General features: G+C 47.9%; 2 protein-coding genes across 2 annotated transcripts; both read left to right on the plus strand.

The window, feature by feature from the left end:
- The first annotated feature begins 1,934 nt into the window (after nt 1–1,934).
- Nucleotides 1,935–8,036, plus strand: LOC101338606 (C-C motif chemokine 5). Its single transcript, XM_004322856.4, has 3 exons — nt 1,935–2,133; nt 3,507–3,618; nt 7,566–8,036. The coding sequence occupies exons 1-3, from the start codon at nt 2,058–2,060 to the stop codon at nt 7,651–7,653; spliced, it is 276 nt and encodes a 91-aa protein (XP_004322904.1). The 5' UTR covers nt 1,935–2,057; the 3' UTR covers nt 7,654–8,036.
- A 2,550-nt stretch (nt 8,037–10,586) lies between these two features.
- HEATR9 (HEAT repeat containing 9) lies at nt 10,587–23,316 on the plus strand. The gene is made up of 15 exons (XM_019945515.3): nt 10,587–10,674; nt 11,809–11,858; nt 13,450–13,631; nt 13,895–14,021; nt 14,248–14,304; nt 14,499–14,555; nt 15,243–15,300; nt 15,689–15,819; nt 19,483–19,665; nt 20,059–20,151; nt 20,240–20,359; nt 21,423–21,496; nt 21,972–22,023; nt 22,465–22,551; nt 22,777–23,316. Exons 1-15 carry the CDS (start codon nt 10,587–10,589, stop codon nt 23,149–23,151), a joined length of 1,734 nt encoding a protein of 577 aa, XP_019801074.1. The 3' UTR covers nt 23,152–23,316.
- The last annotated feature ends 2,835 nt before the right edge of the window (nt 23,317–26,151 follow it).

Below are 26,151 nucleotides of genomic sequence, written 5' to 3' on the forward strand. Positions count from 1 at the left end.
CCACATGTTTGCTGACTAAGAGGATTACATGAAGGGAACAATTCAAACAGGCAGATCATTTTTGTGTAGATGGCTGGATGTTTCTTAAGTGCTTACAATTTATTTCTTTAAATGAGATGGGCCATGGTTTCCAAAACTGTGCTTCTATTGGTAATTGTTTAACGAGTCAGGAGGGAATGAGAGGATTCTTATGACAAGTTGAGAACAGCACCTGGCACCTAGAGAGGATGAAGAACAGCTTAACTGCCTGAATGATGTGGGTCAGTGGAAAGAGCTTGAGCCTGGTCATCAGAATCACTTGGGTTCATAAATTGGTACAGTCACTAGGGAGAACAGTATGGAAGTTCCTTAAAAAACTGAAAATAGAGTTACCATACGATCCAGCAATCTCACTCCTGGGCATGTATCCAGAAAAGACAAAAACTCTAATTTGAAAAGATACACGCACTCTGTTGTTCATAACAGCACTATTTACAATAGCCAAGACATGGAAGTAACCTAAGTGTCCATCAACAGATGAATGGATAAAGATGTGGTATATATGCAATGGAATATTACTCAGACATAAGAAAGAATGAAATATTGTCATTTTGCAGCAATATGGATGGACCTAAAGATTATCATACTAAGTGAAGTAAGTCAGACATCATAGATTGTCACACTAAGTCAGAGAAAGATAAATACTATATGGTATCAATTATACGTGGAATCTAAAAAATGATACAAATGAACTTATTGACAAAACAGAAACAGACTGACAGACATAGAAAACAAATTTATGGTTACCAAAGGGAAAGGGCAGAGGGAGGGATAAATTAGGAGTTTGGGATTAACAGATACACACTACTATATATGAAATAGATAAACAACAAGGAACTACTGTATAGCACAGGGAACTATATTCAGTAGCTTGTAATAACCTACAATGGAAAAGAATCTGAAAAAGAATATGTATCTATATAGATATATATGTATCTATACATATACATATATCTGAATCACTTTTCTGTATACCTAAAACTAACACAATTTGTAAGTCAACTATGGTTCAATTTCTTTTTTTAAGTCAATCTGAAAAAAAAAATACTTGGGTTCAAATCCCACTTATTGCTGTGTGACCTCGAGGACCTTAGTGACCTCTTCTGAGGCACGGTTTCCACTTCTATAAAGGGAGAATAATAACCATCCTGCGTCAAAGTCTTCGGGTGGAAGAAATGAGACAAGTTCTCCCCATTCTGGGTGATTCAGTCACCCTCAGCCACCAAGTTACATATGTGGCGATAGCTAGCAAAAAACATCCTTGGTGTAAGATTACGTTTTTTTTTTAATTACGCTTTTTTAAATGCGTTTGCCTTTGTTACTGTCAACAGACACTTTTAGATAATTCAGAAGTCAACTTCAGCCCAACCCAGGCCAAACTATCACTAATTCTGAATTATCCAAATAGGAATTGATGAAGATTGACTGTATCCAATTCTTTGGAATGGAGGAAGGACCTTGGCTCTAATCCAGACCACCACTTCATTCAGTTTCAAGGATGTCCCAACCATGAACCTTTTCATGGTGAGCAGTACTTAGTGGATCGAGCACTGCAGCGAGAGCCAGGGCACCTGGGCTCTGATCTCGTCGTACTGCCCTTCCTCCTGTCCCCAGGGAAGCAGCTTCCTGACCTCTGGGAGGACCCCCGCCCTGGCACACGAAGCTGAAGATGCCAGCAGAGGAAGAGATTTTTCCACCACCGCTGCTTGTGCTGGTTCTTCTCAAGGGCAAAGAGGGAAGTGATGAGCTCACTCTGGACTGGAGGGCAGTGAAGAGAGGAGCGAGGGAGAGAGAGAGACTCAAATTTCCGGAGGCTATTTCAGTTTTCTTTTCTGTTTTGTGCAATTTCACTTATGGTATCAGCCAGTGTGTGGCTGCTCTTTTGGAAACTCCCCTAGTGAGGGCGCCCCCTCTGCTGGCCGGGCTCCCTATAAAGGGCCAGCCTGAGCTGCAGAGAATCCCTGCAGAGGATCCTGAGACAGCAGGTGGATCTCCCACAGCCTCTGCTCACAGCTACCATGAAGGTCTCCGCCGCCGCCCTCGCTGTCATCCTCGCCATGGCTGTCCTCTGCGCTCCTGCATCTGCCTCCCCATGTAAGTCCAGGTCCTGACCACCACACCCCCCGGGGTCCAACCCTTAGACTGGCCCAGATCTCGCCCTCTTTTCAACTGTAGCATTTATACCATCTGAACCCTATGACTTACATTCCCCTGTACTGCTTTACCCAGATGTCCAGTTGTCCCTGATAGATCTCAAAGCCACTTCATGGCAGGGACCCTCTGAACAACTTGTATGTGTCATCAAGGTCTACACCCCAAGCCCTACAGGTGCTCGCTGAGTGTGGACTGATGCTGGGGATACTAGCAGGCAGGGGCAGCTCGAGCTGACCTCCAAACATGACTAACTCATGTCTAGCAGCAGCAGGGTTTCTAAGAAGCTTCTAAGCACTTAAGTAAAACTCTCCTGGGACAGTCATATTCCCTCCATTTCACAGATGGAAAAAAATGGGACTTGATAAAGGATAACAAAATCTAATTAAATGCCCACTCTGGATCAAGCATTGTGCTGATTGCTTTGCAAATATCATCTTATTTAATGCTCACATCTACTCTTTGAGTAGCTGTCCTCGACTTATAGAACCCCGGAGAGGTTAAGTAACTTGTCCAAGTTCATGCAACTAGGAAGTAAGGAAAGCAGTGTTCAAACCCAGCTCTGTTTGGCTCTGAAACACTACTACTCTGCTGGAAAATGGCAACTGACACTTGCCGGGGCCATCCTGAATTAACTGACCAACAAAAAGTCCTCCTTCTCTGTTCAGAGCCCTTCTCAGTATGCCTCAGCCAGAGGGTCCCAGGATAAAATATGCATCTTCAGGCCTCTCTTAGGGGTCCTGGCTCAGTCATGAAGTCTGAGTTTTGGAAGCCTCCCCGCAACCCACCCTAGGTCTCAAAGAAACCAAGTTCTGAACCCACTGAGGATCCTAGGAGAGCAAGAATAAGGGCAGAAGACCTAAGATAAGCCCGGACGAAACACAGGATGCCATCAGAGCCAAAGTTATGGGGTCGTGGTATAGAGGGAAGGCTCAAGGATTAGGTGAGGGAATCCCCACTCTGGCACTGTGTGTCCATGGCCAAGTGACTTTACCTCTCTGAGCCTCAGTTTCAGCCAAAGGAGGATAATAGTCTGTTCAAGATAAATCATATAGGGACTTCCCCGATGGTCCGGTGGCTAAGACTCCACGCTCCCAATGCCGGGGGCCCGGGTTTGATCCCTGGTCGCAACTAAGATTTCGCATGAGGCAATGAAGATCCCACGTGCTGCAACTAAGACCCGGCGCAGCCAAATAAATAGATAAATATTTTAAAAACAAAAAGCTTTTAAAAAGATAATTCATATAAAGCACCCAGCACAATACCCAGTGTGCACTGGCAATGAATCCAGGAGTCTTCTTTCTTCCCTCCCCCAGATGCCTCGGACACCACACCCTGCTGCTTTGCCTACCTCTCCCGCCCGCTGCCCCGCGCCCACCTCCGGGAATATTTCTACACCAGCAGCAAGTGCTCCATGGCAGCAGTTGTGTGAGTCTCAGCCCTGTGGAACCCTCCAGGGGGTGAGGGAGGGACACCTTTTGCCCCAGAGCCAGTCCCCCGGCCATGAGCCCTCAGAGATGGTGCCCCATCCACTCCCACCCATCCTCCGGCTGCTCAAACAGCCATGGTTCCTCCCTCTCTAGCTTCAGGTCCCCCAGCTATTGTGGAAAAAGGCTAGACAAGGTGTTCCTGAAGGATCCTCCCCACTCTGATGGGCTAGGTTAGGTCTCTGATCTTTACGGATGTGACTGTTTCTTGAACCTGGTCTGCCATGCCCCTGGGTGGAGAAGATCGACTCAGTCATCTCTTTCCAGTTAAGAACCCCGCAGTCCCTCATATCTGACACCCAATCAAATCCACCTGCAACTTCAAAAGGAGCTAAAGAGGAGAGGTCAGAGGTCAAGACCCTAGTTACAGTCAAGAGTGTTAAAAAAAAAGTTATTGATGAAGAAATAATGAAATGAGATTCTCCTTTAAATACGTAAGCTACCATATTTAGAAAAATAATAATCCTTGCTACCTAGGAAGTGCCTACTGTGTGTCAAATGTCTTACATGCATTATCTCTACATTTTATCATAACATCCCTGACAGGTATGCATAATTTTCTCCACGTTTCAGATAATGAAAGTGAGACCCAGAGAGGTTTGGTGACTTGCCCAAGGTTGTACAGTAAGTGAGGGAGGGATGGAGACTGTTTCTGGAGCCTCCTCCTCTTTCTACTCTAGCAAGGTCATTAGTGATAGTGGCTTAAGAAGTTTAAGATGACAGAGGCTTAAAGAATGAAAATGGGGCAATCACGAAGTTTTCCATATAACGATGAAGTTTTTTAATCCAAAAATTTCTGTGACACTGGCAAAGTTACAGGTATTCAGATTTGGCCTTTGGTCCTGATGAATCTTTCGAAGTATAGCAATAATATTTAGCACTGCTGGGACTTCCCTGGCGGTCCAGTGGTTAAGACTCTGAGTGCGGGTTCCATCCCTGGTCAGGGAACTAAGATCCTACATGTCACGTGGCACAGCCAAAAGAAATGTAGCACTGCTAATTTTATCTCTGAAAACAAGTATTTTTCAAAAGGAAAAAAAATCCTTCTTTGAGCACCTATTATGGGCAGGCAGCGTGGAGTAAACCACCATCCCGGCCCTTCTGGGGCTCACAGTCTAAGACAGATGTAGCAATGACCAGGGCACCCTGCATAAGACGTTACAAAGGGAAAGAGGGAACACACCGCGATTCAGGGCTTAGCTAAGAGAAGGGATTTAGGCGAAGTCTGCTGCAAAAAGTGCTGTTTGACTTGGGATTGTACTGAGGGACAGGGTGTATGAGGCAGAGGGGATGTCGCCAAGACTCTCCTCTGGTTTTTGTAGAGTCTCCGTATAGGAAAGCACTGAGGGCCTTGAGTGTCAGCACAATGAAGCAAAAGTGTGAAATGAGCTGGAACGGGGAAAGTCTAGACAAGAGAGGTCCAGTGGAGAGGCTGCTGTTGTCCACATGAGTGGTACTGAGGCTGAACAGGACCTGAAGCGAAGGAGAGACGGGGTGAGGAAGCTTCTGAGGCGGAATCAGCAAGCCCTGGCAGGAGCTGTGAGGTCGGTAGCAAGGAAGAGAGAGGGGTTGAGTGTGATGCTGAGGTTTCAACCCAGACCTGGAGAAGGGTGAAGGTGGAGCCCCCTGAAGTCCTGAGGAAGAGCTGTTTAAAAAGGAAAGGACCAAGGTGCCAGCACAACAACTCTATGGAAAGTCCAGCAGGGAATGTACGATGAAGGGTTTGTAGCCGAGGAAAGGGTGCTGGGGCCGGAGATGTGACATTTTTTTATAGGAGGAAGGGGTCTCCCGATGTCACAGTGGCAGGAATACAGCAGTCTTGGCTGTTCCGGCTAGTCTGTCTTCATTAAAATCCCAGCTCTGCCAGCTAGTAGCTGCATGAGCTTGGGCCCGTCACTTAACCTCTCTGAGCCTCAATTTCTTCATCGGCAAAGTGCAGTAAAATAGAGGTATTTCCCTCACTGGGTCAAAGTGAGGATAATAAAAAGAAAGATAAAATTAGAATATTTCCTGGCACACAGTTAGGTGCCTGATAAGTTGTTAACTTATATCATCATCCTTCTCCCCCTCTAAATGTATTATTATATACATAGAAGTGACAAGTGAAACTTGAGGAGTGAATGCAAAACATTCAGTCACTAACTCATTCAATAAATATCCATTAAGCACCTACGGTGTGCCAGACCCAGGGCCAGAGACTTGAGTGAGGAAGCGCACAGGAGAGAAGGGCAGCCATGTTGAGCACACCTGCTCTCAAGGGGCAGGTGAAGGCGGAGGGAAGTCAGGCCAGGAGAGGCTCCCCACAGAGCGGGCAGGGAGAGAAGGCTTGGCAATGCCGGCTGCTAGCCAGTATCACATTCAGCAGGGAGCAGCAGCAGGAAGCCTGGGCAACCCTCCCCCCAGATGTCGGTTTCCTGGCCTTTCGACTTCCTGGCCTCAGGCCAAGGGGGCTGAGGAAAGAGGACAGTGAGTCTGCAGGATCTCCTGTATGACACCGGGCTTGCGGAGGGCAGGGTCTGCATCGGAAGCTCCCTCACCACCCCAAACAAGAAGACAAATACTAGGAGGCACCAGAGCCCAGTACACCCCTTCTGCTCCCTTTCTCTTCTCTGCACGCCAGGCAGGGGAGAAAGAGAGGTGGTCAGGTGGCTCTGAGTGAGGCTCAGAGAAGGGGAAGCAGCTTCCCTGAGAAAAAACGCTCTCCGTGATAGAGCACGAAAAGGGGCCAAGAAATCCTCATTCTCATCAGATAACCTAAGCCTTCACTTTGTCTGGAAACATCTCAAAAAGGTGCAGGAAAGCATCCTGAAGGAGAAGCCAAAACGAGAATGGTCCACATAGGCAGGGCTAGCTCCACAGTAACACGTTAATGGGTAGCACTGCTGGCCAGGCCCAGGGTGTCCCTCAGAGAGAACCAGTCTCCCAGCAAACAGGTAAGGCAGGCAGCTGGACGTAGCCCATGATCCCCGGCCTGTGAGCCTTCCAACTTACACCATCAACACCTGTAGAGATAAGGCCTCCCGCCCTCACCGGCCTCCACATTCTGGCCGGTTAACTGGTAGAAGTGCTTTGACATCTGCCAGTATCGCAGGGTCCTCAACCTCTCCGAGCCACGGTGTCCAGTACCGGGACCTTTGGGCTCATGTTGCTGTGATCCACCCTAAGGCAGAGGTCCCGCAGCACCCCAATAACAACACACGCATGGTATTTTTCAAAACTAATTTATATATACTATCTCATCTGAGCTTCACAACAATTGTGCTAACTAGGAATTATTTCTGTCCACATTTTAGAGGTAAACGTATAGACTCAGAGGCGCTAAGTGATTTGCCCAAGGTGATCTAACTAGTAAGTGGTGAAATCAAGACTCAAGTTCATGTCCTTCTTCTGTTCACCCAGGCACACACAGATGGGTTCCTCTGTCGAGTGTCTATGTGTGCCAGGCACTGTGTTATCTAAGGCCAGATCACACATTTGTTTCACCACCTCATCTCCCACTTACTCAGCCATGACTCAGTTCCTGGAAGACACCTCTTTTTCTCTGCATCTTCAGCACCCAGCACAGGGTCTGAAACAGGAAGTGCTGAGAAGTGGTTGACCAGCTCAAGCCTGGGCTCCTAGGGCCCCGTATCCCCTTAGATCTCCAGGCTGCATGTGTTTTTGCGGCTTGGGGGGCGGGGGGTTAAAATGCACACAGGACTGCTTCTGGCTTGGAGCCCTTTGACCCAACAGAAGAGAAAATGTTCTTTCCTTGAACGTCACCAATACAATCATATGGAGCTCCAAAACTAACCCACCCAGTATCATTTCCCCCCTGCCTCAATCCACCTCATCTCCAAAACTGGCGCTCCCAGCACTGACCAGGTCTCACCCTCTTCTCTTCCACAGTTTTATCACCAGAAAGAATCGCCAGGTGTGCGCCAACCCAGAGAAGAAATGGGTGAAGGAGTACATCAACACTTTAGAGTTGAGCTAGGATAAAGGACGCCTTGAACCTGAACTTGTGCAAACTTTGCTTCTTGCTCTTGTCCTAACCAGCTTGGGAGGTTTCCCCCCAGTGCCCTCCTCCCACCCGCTCCTTGGAGGGCACAGATTCCACCACCCGCAGCAGCTGCTGTAAAAGCCTCCCAGGGCTCCTGGGGCTCTGCCTTGTGCACAGGAGGTCTCTAGGCTCCGAGCTTCAGAGCCCTCGCCCGGCCACCGCTCTGCAGCACCTCTGGAGGAGAAGGAGGGAGGGAGACTGGGCTCCTACTGTCATGCCCCATGACCAAAGCGCCCATCTCAGCCCCTCACTGGGAAGGGGTGACTGGCAAATGTAAGAAATCAGAGTTTCATTAAAATTCTCAACGCAATTACAAAGCAGGCTCCTGGTTTGACTTCCTGTCGGGAACCCCCCTTCCTCGTGAGCGTTAAGCACTGGATCCAGGGCTGGTCACATCTGGTGTCCATCCTGGATTTGGGGGTTGTGGCCCTATGCAGTGAGCAGGCCCCGGGGGCACAGGCTCTCTGAAAAGGGGCCTGGGCAGGACAGAGCAGGTAAAGGGACCAGAAGCTCATCCACTCTGAAGGGAGACAACAGTCACTACCTCCCAGCCCCGAGGCCCCGAGAGTTTCTCTCACTTCCCGCCACACACCTCCCTGCTTCCTCAGACCATGGTCGGCCCTTCTGCCTACTCTGCTGGCTTCCACCCTAGCCCACCCTACCCCTTACCGGCAGTGGGTTTCTTTGACACACCACTCGTGCCCCTGGAATGGGATTTCATGGCACTCCCAAAACACCTCAGTTGTTTCAAATAAAGAGAAGGAGGGATTTTGTTGTTTTCTACCACGGCACCAGCATTTTTCAGGTGGGAGTGTTCCAACTTTCCCATCGATGTGTTCCTTCCCGTGAACCTGTCTTGGCAAATATATCCACATAATTGGAGCTGGCGTTAACTGCGCTATCACTCTGTGCCCGGCATTGTCAGCTCCCTACATCCACCATCCTTCATCTTCATAACCCTTTGGGGCAGGGAGTATTATTAACCCTGTTTACAGTGGGGGAAAACCCTTGGCAAGAGATGGAAATAACTTGCCCAAAGCCCCAAAGCAAAACAAAAACAAACAAACAAACCAAAAAAACAGGGGAGGTGGGGTGGAAGGTGGTACAATTAACATTTAGACGCACCAGGTCCAAAGTCCAATGCCAAAGCTGCTGCTTTTTTTTTCCATCTTTAATCTGCAAAATTTCAAACCTAGTGAAATTTGCAAGAATACACCCATATACCCTTCATCTAGATTCAAATATTAACATTTAACCACATTTGCTTTATCTACGTGCATGTATGTGTGTGTGTATATACACACACACGTATATTATACAGATGGTTGGTATGTACATTTTTTTCTGAAATGAAAGTTGCAGATGTGATATCACTTCCCCCCAACAGTTTTAGTGTGTATCTCCTAATAACAAGGACATTCTGCGTAGCCACAGAATGAGTAGCATTTAACACTGACACGATATTATTTTCTAACATAGAGTCCATGATCAAATCCCCACAATTGTCCCAATTATGTCCTCTAGAGCTATTTTTTAAAATCCAGGCTCCAATGACAGGCACATATTGAATTTAGCTGTTGGGTCTTTTTAGTGTCCTTTAACAGACTTTCTTTGTCCTTAAGATATATTGATATTTTCTTCAGGAGTTCAGATGGGATTTTTGTAGAATATTTCCTAAGGTGGGTTTGCCTATTGTTTCCTCATACTTAGATTCAGGATGAACATTCTCGGCAGGAAAACCACATGGTGACGCTGTCTTTCTCAGTGCAGCACATCAGTTTATTGCAAGCGATGGTCCAGTCAGAGGACTTGGTGGCCTGTGTTTTCTCACTACAGCGAGCTGCCTGCTGCGTGCCAGGCACTATGCTAGGTGTCGAGGTTGCAGTGTAGCAATCACTGCAAGCAATGAAAGGAATTCTGTGTAGTACAAATGACATGAAACCTTCGACAGAAGCAGTGGCTCAGCGAGCACGAGGACTCTACGACAGTCAGCTGTTGGTGGCAATGGAAGCTGATGTACAGCTGATAGACTCTGAGATAAAATCTGTAAAGGGATGGCATTTCTACTTTTCAGTGTCAATATATGTGACTATCCACATTTGCATTTTTTATTATTGCTGTTCTTATATATTTTAGTAATTCCAGAGTTTCTTTTATTTTTATTTTTTTTAGTTTTGGCAGTGCCTCACAGCATGTGGGCGGCATGTGGGATCTTAGCTCCCCAACCAGGGATTGAACCCAGGCCCCCTTCAGTGGAAGTGCTGAGTCTTAACCACTGGATCGCCAAGGAAATCCCCACATATTTTTTAAAACTCAGAATGAAATAAAATAAATGTGCTCAGTGATCAAAAGGAAAAAAAAGAGTTCCACCTCTTGCTGCCAAGGAGGGAGGCGTGTATATGAACAGGGCTTTCCCATTTTTTTTGCCATTTTCCTGATGACTAATCCTAAGGACAATCCCTGCTCCTAACATGGGCTACGTGAGCTTGAAGTTCACTAAACGCTTCGACTTTCCTTTTGAATTTATGCCTCACCACTGCCCCTCTACCTAGCCAGACAAGCATGGCTTTCCCACTTTTCAGATAAGGTAAGTGAAGCTCCCAGAGAGAGAGGGACTAGCTCAATCCACAGGCAAGTAGATGCCAAGTCTGGGACTCCAGAATGGAACCGGAGTGTTCTATTTACCTAGGCGATCTGGTTGCCCAGCACTTGGAGGCTTCCACCTCCAGAAGCCCAGACACCTCACTAGTCCCCCTTGTGCCACAGAGGACAGGTCTCCCTGAGCTGTGACCCTGCTCCCACAAGGGAGTAGTCCCTGTAGTCCCCTCCCCAACCCAGGTGCTCTCTGGTTCCCCCAGGAGAAGAGGATGGACTACGAAAAATCAGTCAACATCTCTGACATCAACAGGTCAATGTTCAAGTGCCCATGGCTGGAATATCCAGAAAGGACCAAAGGTGAGGCTGAAATGGACAGGAGTGGAGTCAGGGATAGGGACCTGAAAAGGAAAGCTCCCAGGCAGGGGTCTGGGTGATGTCAGCAGATCCGTGGGAAGAGGCACGGCAGACCCTTGGATACTTTCAAGGCTCCCCACAGCCCTCAAGGTAAGTCTCCAGCGCCCTCTAAGATGGGATGTCTTTGTGTCTCCCCAGCTTCTGCCCCCTCATCTGCACCCCATGCTTACGACTCCAAGGTTTGCAGGTATTCCTCGTGCCCACTGCTCTTCCCCCTCATCTGTCTGGCTACCTCCTACTTGCTCTGAAGACTTGACTTGTGTATAATCTCCTCTGGGAAACCCTCCCTGCTCCTCCCAGCCAGGTTAGGGACCCCTCATCTGGACCACATGTGCCTTTATCCATCTTCACATTTGTTTCCCTCTGTTAATCACCAGTAAACAGTTCTGTCTCACCAGCTAGACCAGTGGTTCCCAAAGTATGTTCCCAGGACCAGCAGCATCAGTATCTTGTTAGAAAAGCAAATTCTCAGACCACACCCCAGATTTACTGAATCAACACTCTGGGGATGAATCTTCATCTGGGGATAGGGAAATCTGTGTTTTAACAAGCTCTCCAGTTCTTTCTAATGCACAATCAAGTTTGAGAACCACTGAATGAGACCAGTGGTTTTCACCATTAGCTGCACATTAGAATCCTCAGGGGAGCTTTCTAAAATGCCTGGGCCCCTTCCTCAGAGAATCTGATTCAGTTAGTCTGATGTAGGACTCAGGCATGTTAAAAATTCCCTCAAATAATTCTAATACCCAGCCAGGGTTGAGAACCACTCTGCTAGACCAGTGTTTCTCCAATTTCAACGTGCATAGGAATCCTGCTCAAATGAAGATCCTGACTCAGTAGGTCTGGGGTGGAGCCTGGGGCTCTGCATTTCTGAGAAGCTCCCAGGCTATGGCAATCTTACTGTTCCACAGACCAAGATACCAGGAAACTATGAGTCCCTGAACAACAGGAATTATGCCTTATTTACCTCCCAGTGCCTGATACAGCGTTCATTAAATGCTAATGCTAAATAAATGAAAGACTGGAAGGATGACTCTTCAATCCACCCTTGTCATTGTCATCCCATTTGTACCATAGAACTCAGAAGAGCCACAGCTCCTGTTCTCCTGCCCTTGTCCTGCCACCAGGTAAGACCCCTAACTTCTGCCACCCTGGGAGCTTTGTTGAAGTAGGAGGGGCAGGAGGCTATCCTTTCCCATTAAGGCTAGTTCATAGAACCCTGACACTCACCCCTGGGGCTGCTACTAACTATGTGTGACCTTGGACAAGTCACTTTCCCTCCCTGAGCCTCAGGAGTATCCTCTGTCACAAGCCAACCCCTTCCCATCTCCCTTTATCAAGTTGCTATGAGACAATATCTGTAAGGCTTAGGCTATGCAGGCAGGGCTTAATAATGAGTCATTTTTATTAACACAGGGATCTTCCTCATTAGAGTTGCCAGATAAAATGGGATGCCTGATTAAATCTAAATTTCAGCTAAACAATGAATATTTTTTAGTATGAATATGTCCTAAATATTGCCTTCATTACCTGGAATCAAAATTCAACAGGACATCCCGTTTTTTATTTGCTTGGCTTTTACTAAATCTGACAACCCTACTCAGACTGAGTCAATGCCCCATTTTCTGAAGTCACGACAATCACCCGAGAACTCTTACGATGATCTTCTCAGTCACCACACTGGGAACCACTGGCTGAAGCCCCTCTTCCTTGTTGCTCAGAGATCTGTTGTAGAGACAGGAAGGCTTGAGAAGAGACAGGAATGAATCCTAGCCAAACCTTCCGAGAAAGCCCCTGACCCACCCAAAACCCCCCACTGCAACCAGAGCTACAGTTTCACAATTGTGTAAGAGATAGATTATTTGAAGAAACCCTGCTTTTCCAACCAAACTATTAAGTTCCGTGAGGGCAGGGCTGATAACTGTATCCCCAGCACCTAGTGCTTGGCACATGGTAAGTGCTCACTAAGTATCTGTTGAATGCCTGAATGAAGGAGCTGTAGCCTGAATTTCCACCCCCCCCTTTACTTCACATCTCCCTCGCCCCCTGCCTTTTCATCTCCTTGCCCAAAGCTTTTTCAAAGTACTCTGAGATGCTCAACTAACCAAACTGTGTACAGCTGTCCCTCAGTATCAGCAGGGGATTGGTTCCAGGACTCCTGCGGATACCAAAATCCATGGATATTCAAGTCTCTTGTATAACGTGGTGTGGTATCGGCATGTAACCTACACACAGCCTCCCTAGATTACTTATAATACCTATTACAATGTAAATGGTATGTAAAGAGTTGCTGGGTACGTGGCAAATTCAAGTTTTGTTTTTTGGAACTTCCTGGAATTTTTATTTTCCAAATACTTTTGATCTGTGGTTGGTTGAATCGGTGGATGTGGAACCTGCGGATACAGAGGGCCAACTGTACTCAGATCAATTTGCAGATCAGCAATGGCTTCACCATCTTTATGTCATTTGTTCTTCACAACTACCCTGGGAGGGGTACAGAACAAGGATTATTAGCTCCAATTTGCAGAGGAGAAGACTGAGATCTTGGTGGGGTGAAGTAACTTGCCCGAGTCACACAGTGGGTTAGGAGGTGGCTGTGACTTCAGCTCAGATGACAAGGCTGAAGGGCTGTTTCCCTCGTCTAGTCCCTTCTCACCCTGGCCCTTTTCCTGGCTGAGGAATGCCCCCTGTGACTGCTCTGCCACTCACACCCCCCAGATGCCAAAGGAAGAGTTTCCCCCAAGTCCGGAGTGCTGGAGGCAGCACCCAAGCAAGCCAAACTCCGTACCTTACTGCTACTCCAAGCAGCCTGAGATCTACACGCACTGGCACACCCTGTATAATCAGCAAAAGGAACGGGAGGCCCAGAAGATACTGTGGAAAATGAGAGATCACCCTAGGTGTGTTGGGCCCCTTCCTGTTCTCCACGCCCTCCACATCTTCTAGGAAAGGAAGGAAAGAGAAGAAAGGGTTGGAGTGGGGCTGGGCGTGGTGCAAGTCAGCCTCCAGATCCCAGAGGAGACCCTGGGGTAGAAGGAGGCTCATATTTCTTCCTCTGGTCTCACCTCTGAGCTGGGCTGAGGACCAGAGGCAGAGAAGAGTTTGTGAAGTAAGGAGGGAGGGAACAAGAGGACCAGGGCTGCCTGTGCAATTTCTCACACAGGTACCTCACAGAGGGTACCCTCATCCCAAAACTCCATCTCCCAATGAGCAAGCTGATTATAAAACCTCAGATGGAATCCAAGCCCTCAGACCCTACTGGGGACCCGCTGAAGTGGCAAAGATTAAAGGTCAGGGACCACGGCTCGGGGGAGAATGGGGAGACTCTCTTTCTGTGGGTGCCCTTACCTGGGGCTCACACCATCCTTCTGCCCTCTGTCCCTGCCTGCTGCCTGCAAGATGGAGGGAGAGGAGGAAAGGGGATTGGATTGGATGAGCTCCTTCCAGTTTGAAAGTATAGTTGTAGCACTCTATTTATCCCTTTCTTCCCTTCCACTGGCTCCCTTTGATGGGCAGGAACTCACAGAAAGCCTGAAATCTCCCAGAGAGGATGAGCAGCTCTATGCAGCACAGGTGAGAAGTGGCAAGGGTGGAGGGGCACGGTTACAGGTAGGAGTTGGCTGAGCTGAGGAGTAGAAAGATGCTTGAGGTGGAGGGCAAGGGTAGAGTGATGTTCCAAGAATAAACTCCAGCTGTGTCCAGAGGATGGAAATTCCCGGTGGTGGTGTCCAAGGTCTCTTCCCTTTCCTCTAACCCTGTTCCTGCAGGCTCTGGGGTGCCTGGGCGTCAGAGACAAGTTTATCACGGAAGCACTATGGCAGGTGGTGAGTCTGGGGCTGCACAGAGATCAGGAGAGGAGGAAACAGAGCCTGAGGTGTGTAGAGCATTGGCACATGGGCACTGACAAGGCTCGCCAGGCTCAAGGACTATGGGTCAGATGCAGGGAGGAGAGAGCTGCCTTGTGTGGCATGTCCCCATCTCATGCCCTTGGCTTCTTTAAAGGGCAGCCTGATCTAAAAGGATGGGGAAGGAGGAATCTGAAGATCCCCTTTGTCTAACAGGCAAGATGAGCAACTAAAAAGCTAGGAGAAAACTGGGACTGAATTCATTCTCTACCTTAACTGAGTCAATGCCTGTGCCTATATGCCAATTTATAATGGGGGGTTCTGTGTTCTTACACAGAATCTCATTTAAATCTTCCAATATTAGGAATAGGTAGTAGTAGCTGCATTTTTCTAACGAGAAAATGAAAGCTCTGAGAGGCCAAGTGACTGGCCCAAGGCCATGTGGCTACCAGATACCAGAAAGGGATGTGAACTAAAGTCTTACTCCCAAGTTGTGTTCCTTCCATCGTACCATCCTGCCTGTACCCTGTGTTTGAGCATAAACAGGTCACTCTCTAGGCCTCGGTTTCCTCATTTGTAAAATGAAAAGTTAAGCTGAGATGATCCTGAAAGCTCTGACATTCCACCACCTTATGGCATGTTCCCACCCACCGCCTCTTAAATCAGGCCCAAACTGGCCCAGAGAAAGTGAAGTATGAGGCCTGTCAAACCCTGGCCATCCTGGGTGAGTATGTCCTCTCCCTGGGTGGGGAGAAGGGGGGAGGTGAGGAAGGAAGCAGTGCAGCCACACTGCCCTTTGGGGAAGGACAGAAGGGAGTGGACTGTACACTCACTGCAACCTAGCCATTGGCAGGGTCTGGGAATTGTCTGATGTACTGTTGGGCAGAGAGAGGAAGGTGGGGTGAAAAGCAAGAAGAGATTGGAGGGAGGGAGAGGATGGGCTCTGGGTACGGCCGTCATGCTCAGCCAGCTGCTCTAGTGTCTTGAGGGGACGGGCAACCCTGTGACCTAGTACTTGGAGCTTCTGTCTTGAAGGCACAGGGGTCAAATGGATTCTGGCAGAGAGGAGCAGCCCTGAGGCTCTGCCCTGACCTGAGGTCCTCCCCGTCCAGGTTGCCTGAATAAGCATGTGATCCAAGCTCTCATCAAGCAGCTGAAGGGGCAAAATGAGGGGCAAAGGATGGATACTCTGACAGCGCTACGGGTGGCTCTGAACTCCTGGGCTGCTGTCCCCAAAGACCAGGTGATTGGGAGGAGAGTCAGTCACTGGGGCGAGGTAAGACAAGGTAATTGATAGTGTTGGCAGGGGGTTAAGCCAGGGAGAAGGTAACGTAGCTCCTAGCTTTGATGGTGGAGGACGTTGTCCTTGTGGAGTCCCCTGTGGAATAGGTTCCCTGGACAGAGCATTGGCATAGCCACTTAACTGGTCATACAACCTCTGAAAAGCCAGCTTTCAGAGGTGTCATTTGTCCGTCTCTAAAATGGATAGAGTAGTTATCTTATAGCATTGTTGAGAAGATTAAATGAGATAATATATGTAAAGCACCTAGTTCAATGCCTGTACTCTTTAAGTGATGATTCATCATCATTATTATCATCCTTAAAATAACCTATTAAAGGAAAACCTCTGCCAAAAGGGTACAGGGACCAAGAGAGTCTGCTGACACTACTCAAGACTTTTCCCCCTTAGGGTCCTCTTACTTTGACCCCATTGCTGCTCCACGTGAAACAGAATTCATCACTCATCCATTTACTCAACAAACATATATTAAACAGCTGTTGTGTGTGAGACACCATCCTAAGCCCTTGGGATATGTCAGCAAACCAAACAGGCAGAGATCCCGGCTTTCGTGGAGCTTACATTCTAGTGGGGGGGGACATGCAATAACCAAGAAATTTAACTATATAGTATGTTAGAGGTGACAAGTGCAATGGAAAAATTACGTAGCAAGGTGAGAGTGATCAGGAATGCTGAGTGGAGATGGGATGAGTTGCACTTTTAAACAGGGAGGACAAGGAAGGCCTCATTTGGAAGTTGTCATCCGAGCACAGACAAGAAGGCGAGGGGTAAGCCTTGCAGATATCTGAGAGAAGGCATCCCGGCAGAAGGACAAATCCAGGCAAAGGCCCCGAGGCAGGAGCACACTTGGCATGGTCAAGGAACAGCAAGGAGGCCATGTGAAGGAAGTGGAGTGGGAACAGAGAAACCAGGAGGAAATGAAGCTGGGTCAAAGATGTTAAAGGAGACTAGACCATACGTGGGCTTCTGGATGACTTTTAAGTACTTGAGCTTTTACTCTGAGTGGAATAGGTATTTGAGCAAAGCAGTAACATAATCTAACTTATGTTTCAAAAGGTTCACTCTTACTGCTATGCTGAAAAAAGATGGGCAGGGATGGGAGGCAAAAGTGGGAGCAGAGAGACCCGTTAGGGGCTGCTGAAGCAATCCTGGTAAGACACGATGGTGGCTTGGACCACGGTGGTTGCAGTGTGGTTGGTAAGAAGTTATTCAATTCTGGATACACTTTTAAAGCAAAACTCTGACAGGTTAAATGTGAGTTATAAAAGACAGTGAGGGGCACTTCCCTGGTGGTGCAGTGGTTGAGAATCCGCCTGCCAATGCAGGGGACACGGGTTCAAGCCCTGGTCCGGGAAGATCCCACGTGCCGTGGAGCAACTAAGTCCGTGCACCACAACTACTGAGCCTGCACTCTACAGCCTGCGAGCCACAACTACTGAAGGCTGCGTGCCACAGCTACTGAAGCCCATGCACCTAGAGCCCATGCTCCACAACAAGAGAAGCCACGACAATAAGAAGCCTGCACACCACAACGAAGAGTAGCCCCTGCTCACCTCAACTAGAGAAAGTCCGCGCGCAGCAACAATGACCCAACACAGCCAAAAATTTTAAAAATTAAAATTAAAAAAAGACAGTGAGGAAACAAGGATGAGGTCAAGGTTTTTGGCCTCGAAACTGAAAGGATGGAGTTGTTACCAACTAACATGGAGAAAGCTGCAGGTGGAACAGGCTTGGAGGTACTATAATATCAAAAGCCCAATTTTGGACAAGTTATGTTTCAGATGTCTACCGGACCTCCAAGGGAGACAGCAAGTAAACAGTTAGATATACAGCTAGAGGAAGAAATCTATGAGTTGTCAGCATATAAGTAGCATTTAATGTCATTCACCTAGATGAGATCACTAAGAACCAAGAGTCAAGCTTTGGGGCACCCCAATGTTAAGCGGTCAGAGACAAGAGGAAGAATCAGTAAATACTGAGAAGTGGCCAATAGGTAGGAAGACAGACAAGAGTGCAGCATTCTGAAAATCAAGTGAAGAACATATATCAAGGAAAGGAGATAAATCAACCATATCAAATAATACAAGGACTGAGAATCGATCCAATGGATTTAACAATGTGGGAATCATTGATTTTCTTAACAAGAACCATTGTGGGGACTTCTCTGGTGGTCCAGTGGCTAAGACTCCACACTCCCAATGCAGGGGGCCCGGGTTCAATCCCTCGTCAGGGAACTAGATCCCACATGCTGTAACTCAAGATCCCGCGTGCTGCAACTGAAGATCCTGCATGCTGCAACTGAAGATTCCACATGCCACAACTAAAGATCCCACATGCCGCAACTAAGATCCCACACACCGCAACTAAAAAGATTCCACATGCCACAGTGAAGATCCCGCATGCCACAACTAAGACCCGGTGCAGCCAAATAAATAAATAAATATTTTTTAAAAAGAACCATTCTGGTGGGAAGGTGGGAGTGAAGGCCTGAATAGGGTGGGTTTAAGAGAGGATGGGAGGAAAGAAGTTAGAGTTGGCAAGCATGGACAACTTTCCAAGTTTTGCTGAAAAGAGTTGTAGTCAGCAGCAGGGGTAAATACCAGAAAAAGGAAAAATAACAGCATGCTTCAATGCTGAGGAGTAATGACCCAGTCATTAGGAAAATGATCATTTTGAAGAGGGTGGGAAGAATTGTGCAGCAATGTTCTTGAGCAGATGAGAAGGGATGAGCTTGAACACATGAGTAGAGAGACTGACTTTAGATAGATGGTCATGGTCCATTGTAACACGTGGAAAGGAAGAACATATGGGTGCAGGTGTTGAAAGTTGGATAGAAGTGGTGGTAAGTGTCTCTGGAACTTCTTTTCTAGTTGCTTTTATTTGCTCAGTAAAGTAGGAAGCAAGGTCATCAACTTAAGAGAATAGAGGAAGAAGTATTAGAGATTCCAGAGGGAAGAGAATGAATTAGAACGGTGGGAAAGAGAATTGCCCAGGGAAAAGCAGTCTAATCACTAGGCAGCATTAAGGATCTACACAAGGTCTGTGTTCATACATTTCAAGTGAAATTAGTCATCATAACTTTGTTTCCCGCCAGGAAGTGCAGGCGCAGCGTTGGTGGAGAGCTGAGTACAATGAAGCAAGAGGGGGTAAAGGAGTTGAGTGAGCAGGACCGTGGAACTGAAGCTGGGTAAAGAGGAAAGAAAGTGAGGAGCAGTGACAAGGTGATCAGTGAATCGTTAGTCTTTGTGGAGTCCAACAGTTGTTGACATCAGAGGAGAACCAGAAAGATGGGGGGGAGGGGTCATAGAGAAGTTGCAGTAATGGGTAATGATAAAGTCTCTCTGTGGAATTAGGAATTAAGACGGCAGAAGTGTTAGAGAGTAACATTGATCCATCCACAAGAAAAGTCATAGAGAAATGAAAGGATGCGGCATAGGGGCAAGTAGATGACAGCAAAAATAAGGGAAGTGGGTAAAATAATCTCATGACGTGAGATTCACCTTAAGGAGGAGGGAGGATGGTCTGGAAGCAGTAATGAATTGCCTTCCTGACAAAGCCTGGCCGAAGACATAGTCCCACCACCCGTGTCCCTCATCTCCCTCTCAGAGGACTCAGATCGAGGATGGAGAGAAGCTGGTGCCTGTGCTGCAGATGCTGATAAAGAAGTCAGGGAACAAGGCAGCAGTGGAGGCGGCCCTGTGCTTGGGGTTCCTGAGGCCCTGTAGCAGCACAGCCCGAGAGTACCTGCTGCAGTGCCTGCACCAAGGGCCGAAGACCCAGCAGATGCAGGTGTGAGGGGCAGGAGGACGAGCTCCCTGGGGAGCACTGGGGAACCGCTGCTGACTGGTGGGGTCTGGACCCTGTCATCCTCATCCCAGAGAAAAGAAGCTCCCGCAAGGAGCACCACAGGGCCTCTGTGTGTTTTGTCAGTATGTATATACATATGAGTACAGGGTTGCATGGACGCTAAATGTACACATGTCCGTGTACATTCGATGTGTATGGGTGTTCATGCACGTATGTACATGTGTGTGCACATGAACTTACGCTCTCACTCACGAGGCCAAGAGGGAGGAGAAAGGACCCCACCTATTCCCTACAAGTTCTAGCCCTCGAGCCTGTTTGGCCATCCAGATGCCTCTTGGCCTGGTATACCCCAGCCCGCCCTGCCCACCTCCACAGGCACTCAGTATGCTGGTCAAGATAATGGGTGTGCACTCAGCCACGGTCATCAGGACCATCCTAGACCAGCTGTGCTATTCCAGTGTCCTTGAGGTAAGCTCTAGGGCTGCCTAGTACCCTGCCTTTTCCAGGACTAGGACAGGGAGTCTATCCTTCATGCCTTCCCCACCCCTGCCCTCAGCACCGTTTTGAAGCCAGCCAGATGCTCAAGACCATTGGGCTGGAACAGATCCAGGCACAGGGCCTGGAAGGACTCACGTTTGACCTGCTCAGGAGGAAGACGTATAATGAACCCTTCTTCGTAAGTGAGACCAAAACTCCCAAGTCCAGGCAGCTCATACCTGTCTCTCTACCTTTCTCTAAAGACCCCCCTGGCTTGGTTCTCACCACGCTGCCCCCCAAAGCATCACATTCACCCTAATGTAGCCCCTGTTTTCAAGCCACCTTGCCTTCATGCGGGCCGTTCTCTCAGCTTAAAATGCCCTGAGTCACCTCTCCCTCCTCTGCAAGGTGGAAAACTGCCGCATGCTTTCAGTCCCACTGGTAAGTAACTCATTTCTCCTTCTGCCTATTAAAATACGATTGTCCCTTTCAAGCCAGTCCAAACAACACCTCCTATGGGAAGCTTTCCCAGACCACCAACAACAGAAGCACCCTGCCTTCCTCTGTGCTCCCTTGCTTTTATCTTTGTTATATCTTGCTACAAAACCAGCCACAGAACTGCTGAAGACATTTTTCTAAACTGTGAATCAGACTGCGGCTCACCTCTGCATAGAACTTCTCAAACGCCCCCCAAGCCCTCAGAAGGGCTTACACTGCCCTTCACCACCCAAGTCCTGCCTACCTCTCTAGCCCCACTACACTCCCGCTCAGAGCCACACACCAGCTGTGCTTAGGAACACCCCGTCCTGATTTATACCTATGGTCCCAGTGTAATTACTCAGAGTGCCCCACTCTGAAGAGTCCATTTGGTCACCTAGCTAAACTGAACTGTTTTCTGCTCCCTAACCTCTCTGTGCTCTCTCTTGCCTCCAGACTTCTGTACATGCTCTCTCTGTTGCCCGGGAAATCTGCCCCCAGCCCTCTACCTGGTTAACTCATGTTCCATGTTCAGGTTTCAGCTGAGGCATCACTTCCTCCAGGAAGTCTTCCTGGTACCCAGTCTGAGCTAGGAGACCCTCCTATTGCCCCTACACTTAGTTCAGGAGTGTGACTGACTGTTCCACTTGTCTGCTTTCCCCACCAGAGCATGAGCTCCTCGAGGCAAGGATCATATATGTAGCACAAAGTAAACATTCAATAAGGTTTGAGAAGCACTTAAGGGTACACCCCTGAATCCTTGTCTCACCTTAATCCCTCTTCAGGCTATGAGGCAGGCTGTTGCTGAAACTGTGGAAGAGCTCAAGATGAAGCCCACAATGATGAACTTGGTGGAGGCGTGAGTGGCTTGGGCTGGGAACTGCCAGGGCCAAATCCTAGGCTGTGAGAAGGGGACAGAGGGTCAGAGAGAGCTGAGAACCTACGGCCCATTCTCAGCTCGCACTTGCCTGTGCCCCTGGCCAAGTCACTCTTTGACCTCTGGGCTTTTCTTCATCTGTAAAAAGGGGCTGATAATACCTACCACTCAGGGTTGCTATAAAGCTCCGATTAAGATGAGGACATGAAAGGGACTTGTAAAAGGTAATGTTCTGGACAGATGTGAGTCCTGATCATCATTTAGTGCCCCCTGGAAAATTGTAGTACCTACCTTTCCCCTCCCAGCCCCTTTCCTCACCCAAGAAATAAGAAGGGGAAGTTAATAAAATTAACATCATACATCAGCTTTATGCCTGACTCACTCTGGACTGTAAGAAGCAGCCAGCCTTCCTGCCCTCCCCTTAACTGGACCACAACACACTCACTCCCTTCTCCAGGCAACTGATGAGCTCAAATGCCACTGCACGCCAGGAAGCAGTCATCTCTTTGGTAAGGCCAGCTCTGCTACTCTGACCAGATGTTTTGATGGCAGGGGGAGCAGGCAGTCCAGCAGTTACTGAAGGGAAGAAAGGGCTGTTAAGTTTGGGGAGGTTGTTTGCTTGCTTTTTTATTTTAGAATTCCAGCCCTATCAGGAGTTCAGGAAAAGATTTTCTTCAGGATTGGAGGTGGGTGGGATAAGGGACAGGAGAAGGGTGTGAGGGGCATTGCTTAGATATTACATGTAGAAACTATCTTGACTCTTCTGGTGAAAAAATTGTACTGGAACCCAATGAAGTGGCCCCAAAAGGCAAGGAAAGTGCTACCTCTGCTGCGAAGCCATATCTCCTCTCCAGGCACAGGGTCATTACAAGGGCACTAGAATGGAAGAGTGTAGACAGGGCATCTTCCTGGGGCCGGCTATTTAGGCGCCCTCATCCTGCCTCTGCCAGGGTGTCCTGGGGATCCGCAGCCCACAAGTGTTCCACCTGGTCCTAGACATGCTGGATGTGGAAAAGAGCCCGTCTGTGAAAAAGAGCGTAAGGCATCCCCGCCCACCTCTTCTCAACCCTTCCTCCAAGCCTCTCCCACCTATCCTCACGCCACGTGCTCTTTGTCAGAGGGGAGGAGAGGGGAATACGCCCGTAGACACTGTCCCCTTGACCTCATTCCCTGGGACCAGAAGGGCCTGTAGACAGAGCTCCCCCTCCCCTCCCAGCATTGGCCTGAAGTGAGCCAGCCACAGGGCCTTTGTTTCAATGCAGCTACAAGAAACATTAATTCTTTTGGCCTCGACTGATCCCTGGATCCAAAACAAGCTGAAGAACAAGGTTCTCTTTGTACATGAAGTGCCTAAGACCAGCATGAACGTAGAGTTCACGAGGTTCCGGAAAGAGCCTGAGAAACCAGAAGAGTTAAATATCCAAGACGTTCAACTTGCACAGCTGAACCCCTTGTTTCTTACAAAGTCCAGTGCCACGTCAGACCAACAGAAGAAGTTAAATGCCCAGAAAGGGTCTGGTACCTCTGCCTTTCCATCCTGTTTCTCTAAACCACAAAAACACAAGTCACAGGCCACAGGGTCCTGGACACGAGGGATCAGGAAACAGCTCCGGATCCTTGCTGAGACCTCCAATTAGGTCAGTTCTTTTGGCTGAGTTCCCACTCTCTCTTTAAGGATGCTTCTCAGGCTCCCCTGAGAAAATAATCTATACTTATCTTCCAAGAATAAATGAGCATCACTCCACCTACCACTACTGTTCCCTTCCTCATGGGCTGCACTGAAACATAGGTCACCTCACTCCTGGCTGGTCACTCCCCTACTCAGCCACATGTCCTTTCCACGAGACAAGGCTGCTCTGGACAGCCAGCCTGCCTTCCTAAATCAAGTCCTTGTCTATGCCCAGAATTTGATGACAAAGCTAAAGCTGAGCCTCTGCCCAGAGGTGGCTGCTGAGGGGAAAATGGGAGAATAACCTGGAAAGCTTGGCTATTGGATCATTTCCTCTTACTAACTTGCCCCCCCCTTTCCTATCAGTGGTCAAGAGATAAATTAGGCTTAATCAAGACGAACCATCCTCTCTTCTGTCTCTTATCTTACACCTGCTTTCTACCTACCTCAGGGTCATTCCCTTTGACAGACTATTTACTCTCTAAGACTGCCTTAGATTCTCCCTTATTTTTACTGAAGGCTTCAGTTTCCCTTTGCCAATAGGACCAATCACACCAATCCCAAAAAGCTACATCCTCCATCAGAAAGGAAAAGCCCAGACTTCAGAGTCAGACAAATCTGAAATCAAATCCTAGGGTCCATTACTCACTTTATCTTTGACTTTGGACAAGTTATTGAACCTTTCTGTTTCCTCACCTACGATATGAACAGATCAATGCATACTACTTCTGAGGGCTCCTATGAAGATTAAACAATAATATAAAGCCTAATGGTGCCTGGCATTCCATAGTAGGCACTCAAATGTGGACTTCTTTTCTCTCCTTTCCTCTCTTCAGTGTTGCCATGTGAGCCCGTGACCACCAGAGATTTAAAAAGTCCTTTTACTTCCTCAGTCTTACTGAGTGGTCTAATGAGAGGTCACGTTCTTCCCATCGAGTAGGAAAGCCCAAAGTGACATAAATGTTCTCTTCTACTTCCCCACATCCCAGGTCCTAGAGTAGTCCAGTTATTCTGAATCCAGCATGGTATGTCAATGAGATTTATCTGCCCACCTGCCCTACCACTTCCAAATTCATGTTTTGCTTCACAGAGTTGTAAGTAAAAACCAAAAGAGTAGTTTCACTATTCTGGGGTATAAGCAACACTGCCTCTAATAGTGTGGCACAAAGACCAAAGATGGAAAAATGATTATTTTCTTTTGCCCACTCTGTAGGTTTGCACCGGTGAGCAACCTAACCCAAATTTCCCTGGGCCTTGATAGCCTGTGGATACAAACAAGGCCTTATTAACTACATAATTCAGGCTCTCAACTCCCGCAAAGTCCTGCCCACAGATTTCCAACCCCTTCTCTTCCATACTTATGGGTCTCTCCAGGGGATGTCTCATTACTCAGCCAGATACCAGTCTCTGCTCAGTAGGACCTCAATAATAATTTCACCAGTCCTCACCAGAAGATTTAAGGCAGCACCAAGGGGACTTCCCTGGTGGTCCAGTGGACGTGGGTTCAATCCCTAGTCGGGGAACTAAGATCCCACATGCCGCAGGGCAAATAAGCCTGAGTGCCACAACTACTGAGCTCACACGCCTCAACAAGAGAGCCCACGTGCCGCAAACTGCAGAGCCCACACGCTCTGGAGCCCGCGCACCACAACTAGAGAAGAGAAAACCCGCACGCCACAACTAGAGAGAAGCCCGCACACAACTAGGGAAGCATGCATGCAGCAACAAAAGATCCCACATGCCTCAACGAAGATCCCACGTGCCACAACTAAGACCCGATGCAGCCAAAAAAAAAAAAAAAAAAAGATAAAGAAAATAAATACAATAAATATTAAAAAAAAAAAGACAGCACGGAGCATAAAGGTCTGCATAGAGCACCGACCGTCTGGTATGCCACCAAGGTACCAGAGCCTTCCCAGTACCAGAGCTACCTATATCCAATATTCTTAGAAACACACTTAATCCAAGCTGTGGCCAACTTCTCTCAGAGGCCTGAAATGCCCACTCTTCTCAGCCATCAGGATATGTTGGGATGGATTTTTGGACACCATCCAAAATGTAAGTCCCCCTCTTACCTCTCCTCCCTTTCTAATGGGATCTCTGGATACTCCCACTGATGGCGAAAAAAAAAAAAAAAAAGGATTTATACCCTCTACCTCTACACCTCTTCCTCAAACATTCTCCCCCATCTCTGTGCTATAACTGAAACCTTGCTCTTGAACTGGCTTCTTCCTGAAATGTCAGGTGTTGCTCATCCTCCTACATTCCTTCCAATGTCACAATGTCCTGTCATTGTTTCTCCAAGGGTCTTGGCTCTCAAACGAGCTATCCCACCCTCTGGCCCACTTCCCTATTTTCTCTCATTCATTGCCTGAATCTTAGTCTTGCTATCACCATCCCTATGGACAACCATCCAACACCTCAGTTCCTCAGTCCCTCAGCTCAACTACAAAGGCTTTTCCCTCTCTTTCACTTCAGCTACCTACTTCCATGGCCACACTTAGCCCTAGTCATCCCCAGGAATTTCTCCATCTACAAAATCGTGAACATCTACTTTCTGACCCAAACCTTCTATCTCTCCAGCTCTTTTTATCCCCACTACCAGGCCTCTGAATCTCATCAATAACACTAAGGTCTTGACTTCCCTACATTCTCCCTGTTAGCCCCCTCTTACTTTTTAAATTTCTACTCAGCTGGGACTCCATCCATCAACCACTATTCTCACTATTCTTATACTTCCACTATCATCTCTCTCTCTGACTAGTAAAATCCCCAACCCTGAATCAAATTGCCTCTGATCCTATAACCAGGTTGCTGATTATAGTGGAGAAAACTCACACATCCATAGACTGGTTCCCTCAAAATACTTGCTTCCTATCTTAACTGAGTTCTTATTGCTGTCTGGCAATTTTATGGGTTCCTAGTTACAATTTCAAGCCTTCTCTGCTCTCTTCACATTTCCTACAGG

The sequence above is a fragment of the Tursiops truncatus genome, chromosome 20 (genome assembly GCF_011762595.2).
Source record: "Tursiops truncatus isolate mTurTru1 chromosome 20, mTurTru1.mat.Y, whole genome shotgun sequence".
Lineage (NCBI taxonomy): Eukaryota > Metazoa > Chordata > Mammalia > Artiodactyla > Delphinidae > Tursiops > Tursiops truncatus.

Excerpts from the sequence above, each read along its gene's own strand:
- HEATR9 (XM_019945515.3), top strand. The coding sequence starts at position 10,587 with ATGGACTACGAAAAATCAGTCAACATCTCTGACATCAACAGGTCAATG. Across the intron at positions 14,305-14,498 it reads AGCAGCTCTATGCAGCACAG|GCTCTGGGGTGCCTGGGCGT; the intron begins GTGAGAAGTGGC and ends CTGTTCCTGCAG. Across the intron at positions 15,820-19,482 it reads CTGCTGTCCCCAAAGACCAG|AGGACTCAGATCGAGGATGG; the intron begins GTGATTGGGAGG and ends TCTCCCTCTCAG.
- LOC101338606 (XM_004322856.4), top strand. The coding sequence starts at position 2,058 with ATGAAGGTCTCCGCCGCCGCCCTCGCTGTCATCCTCGCCATGGCTGTC. Across the intron at positions 2,134-3,506 it reads TCCTGCATCTGCCTCCCCAT|ATGCCTCGGACACCACACCC; the intron begins GTAAGTCCAGGT and ends TCCCTCCCCCAG. Across the intron at positions 3,619-7,565 it reads TGCTCCATGGCAGCAGTTGT|TTTTATCACCAGAAAGAATC; the intron begins GTGAGTCTCAGC and ends TCTCTTCCACAG.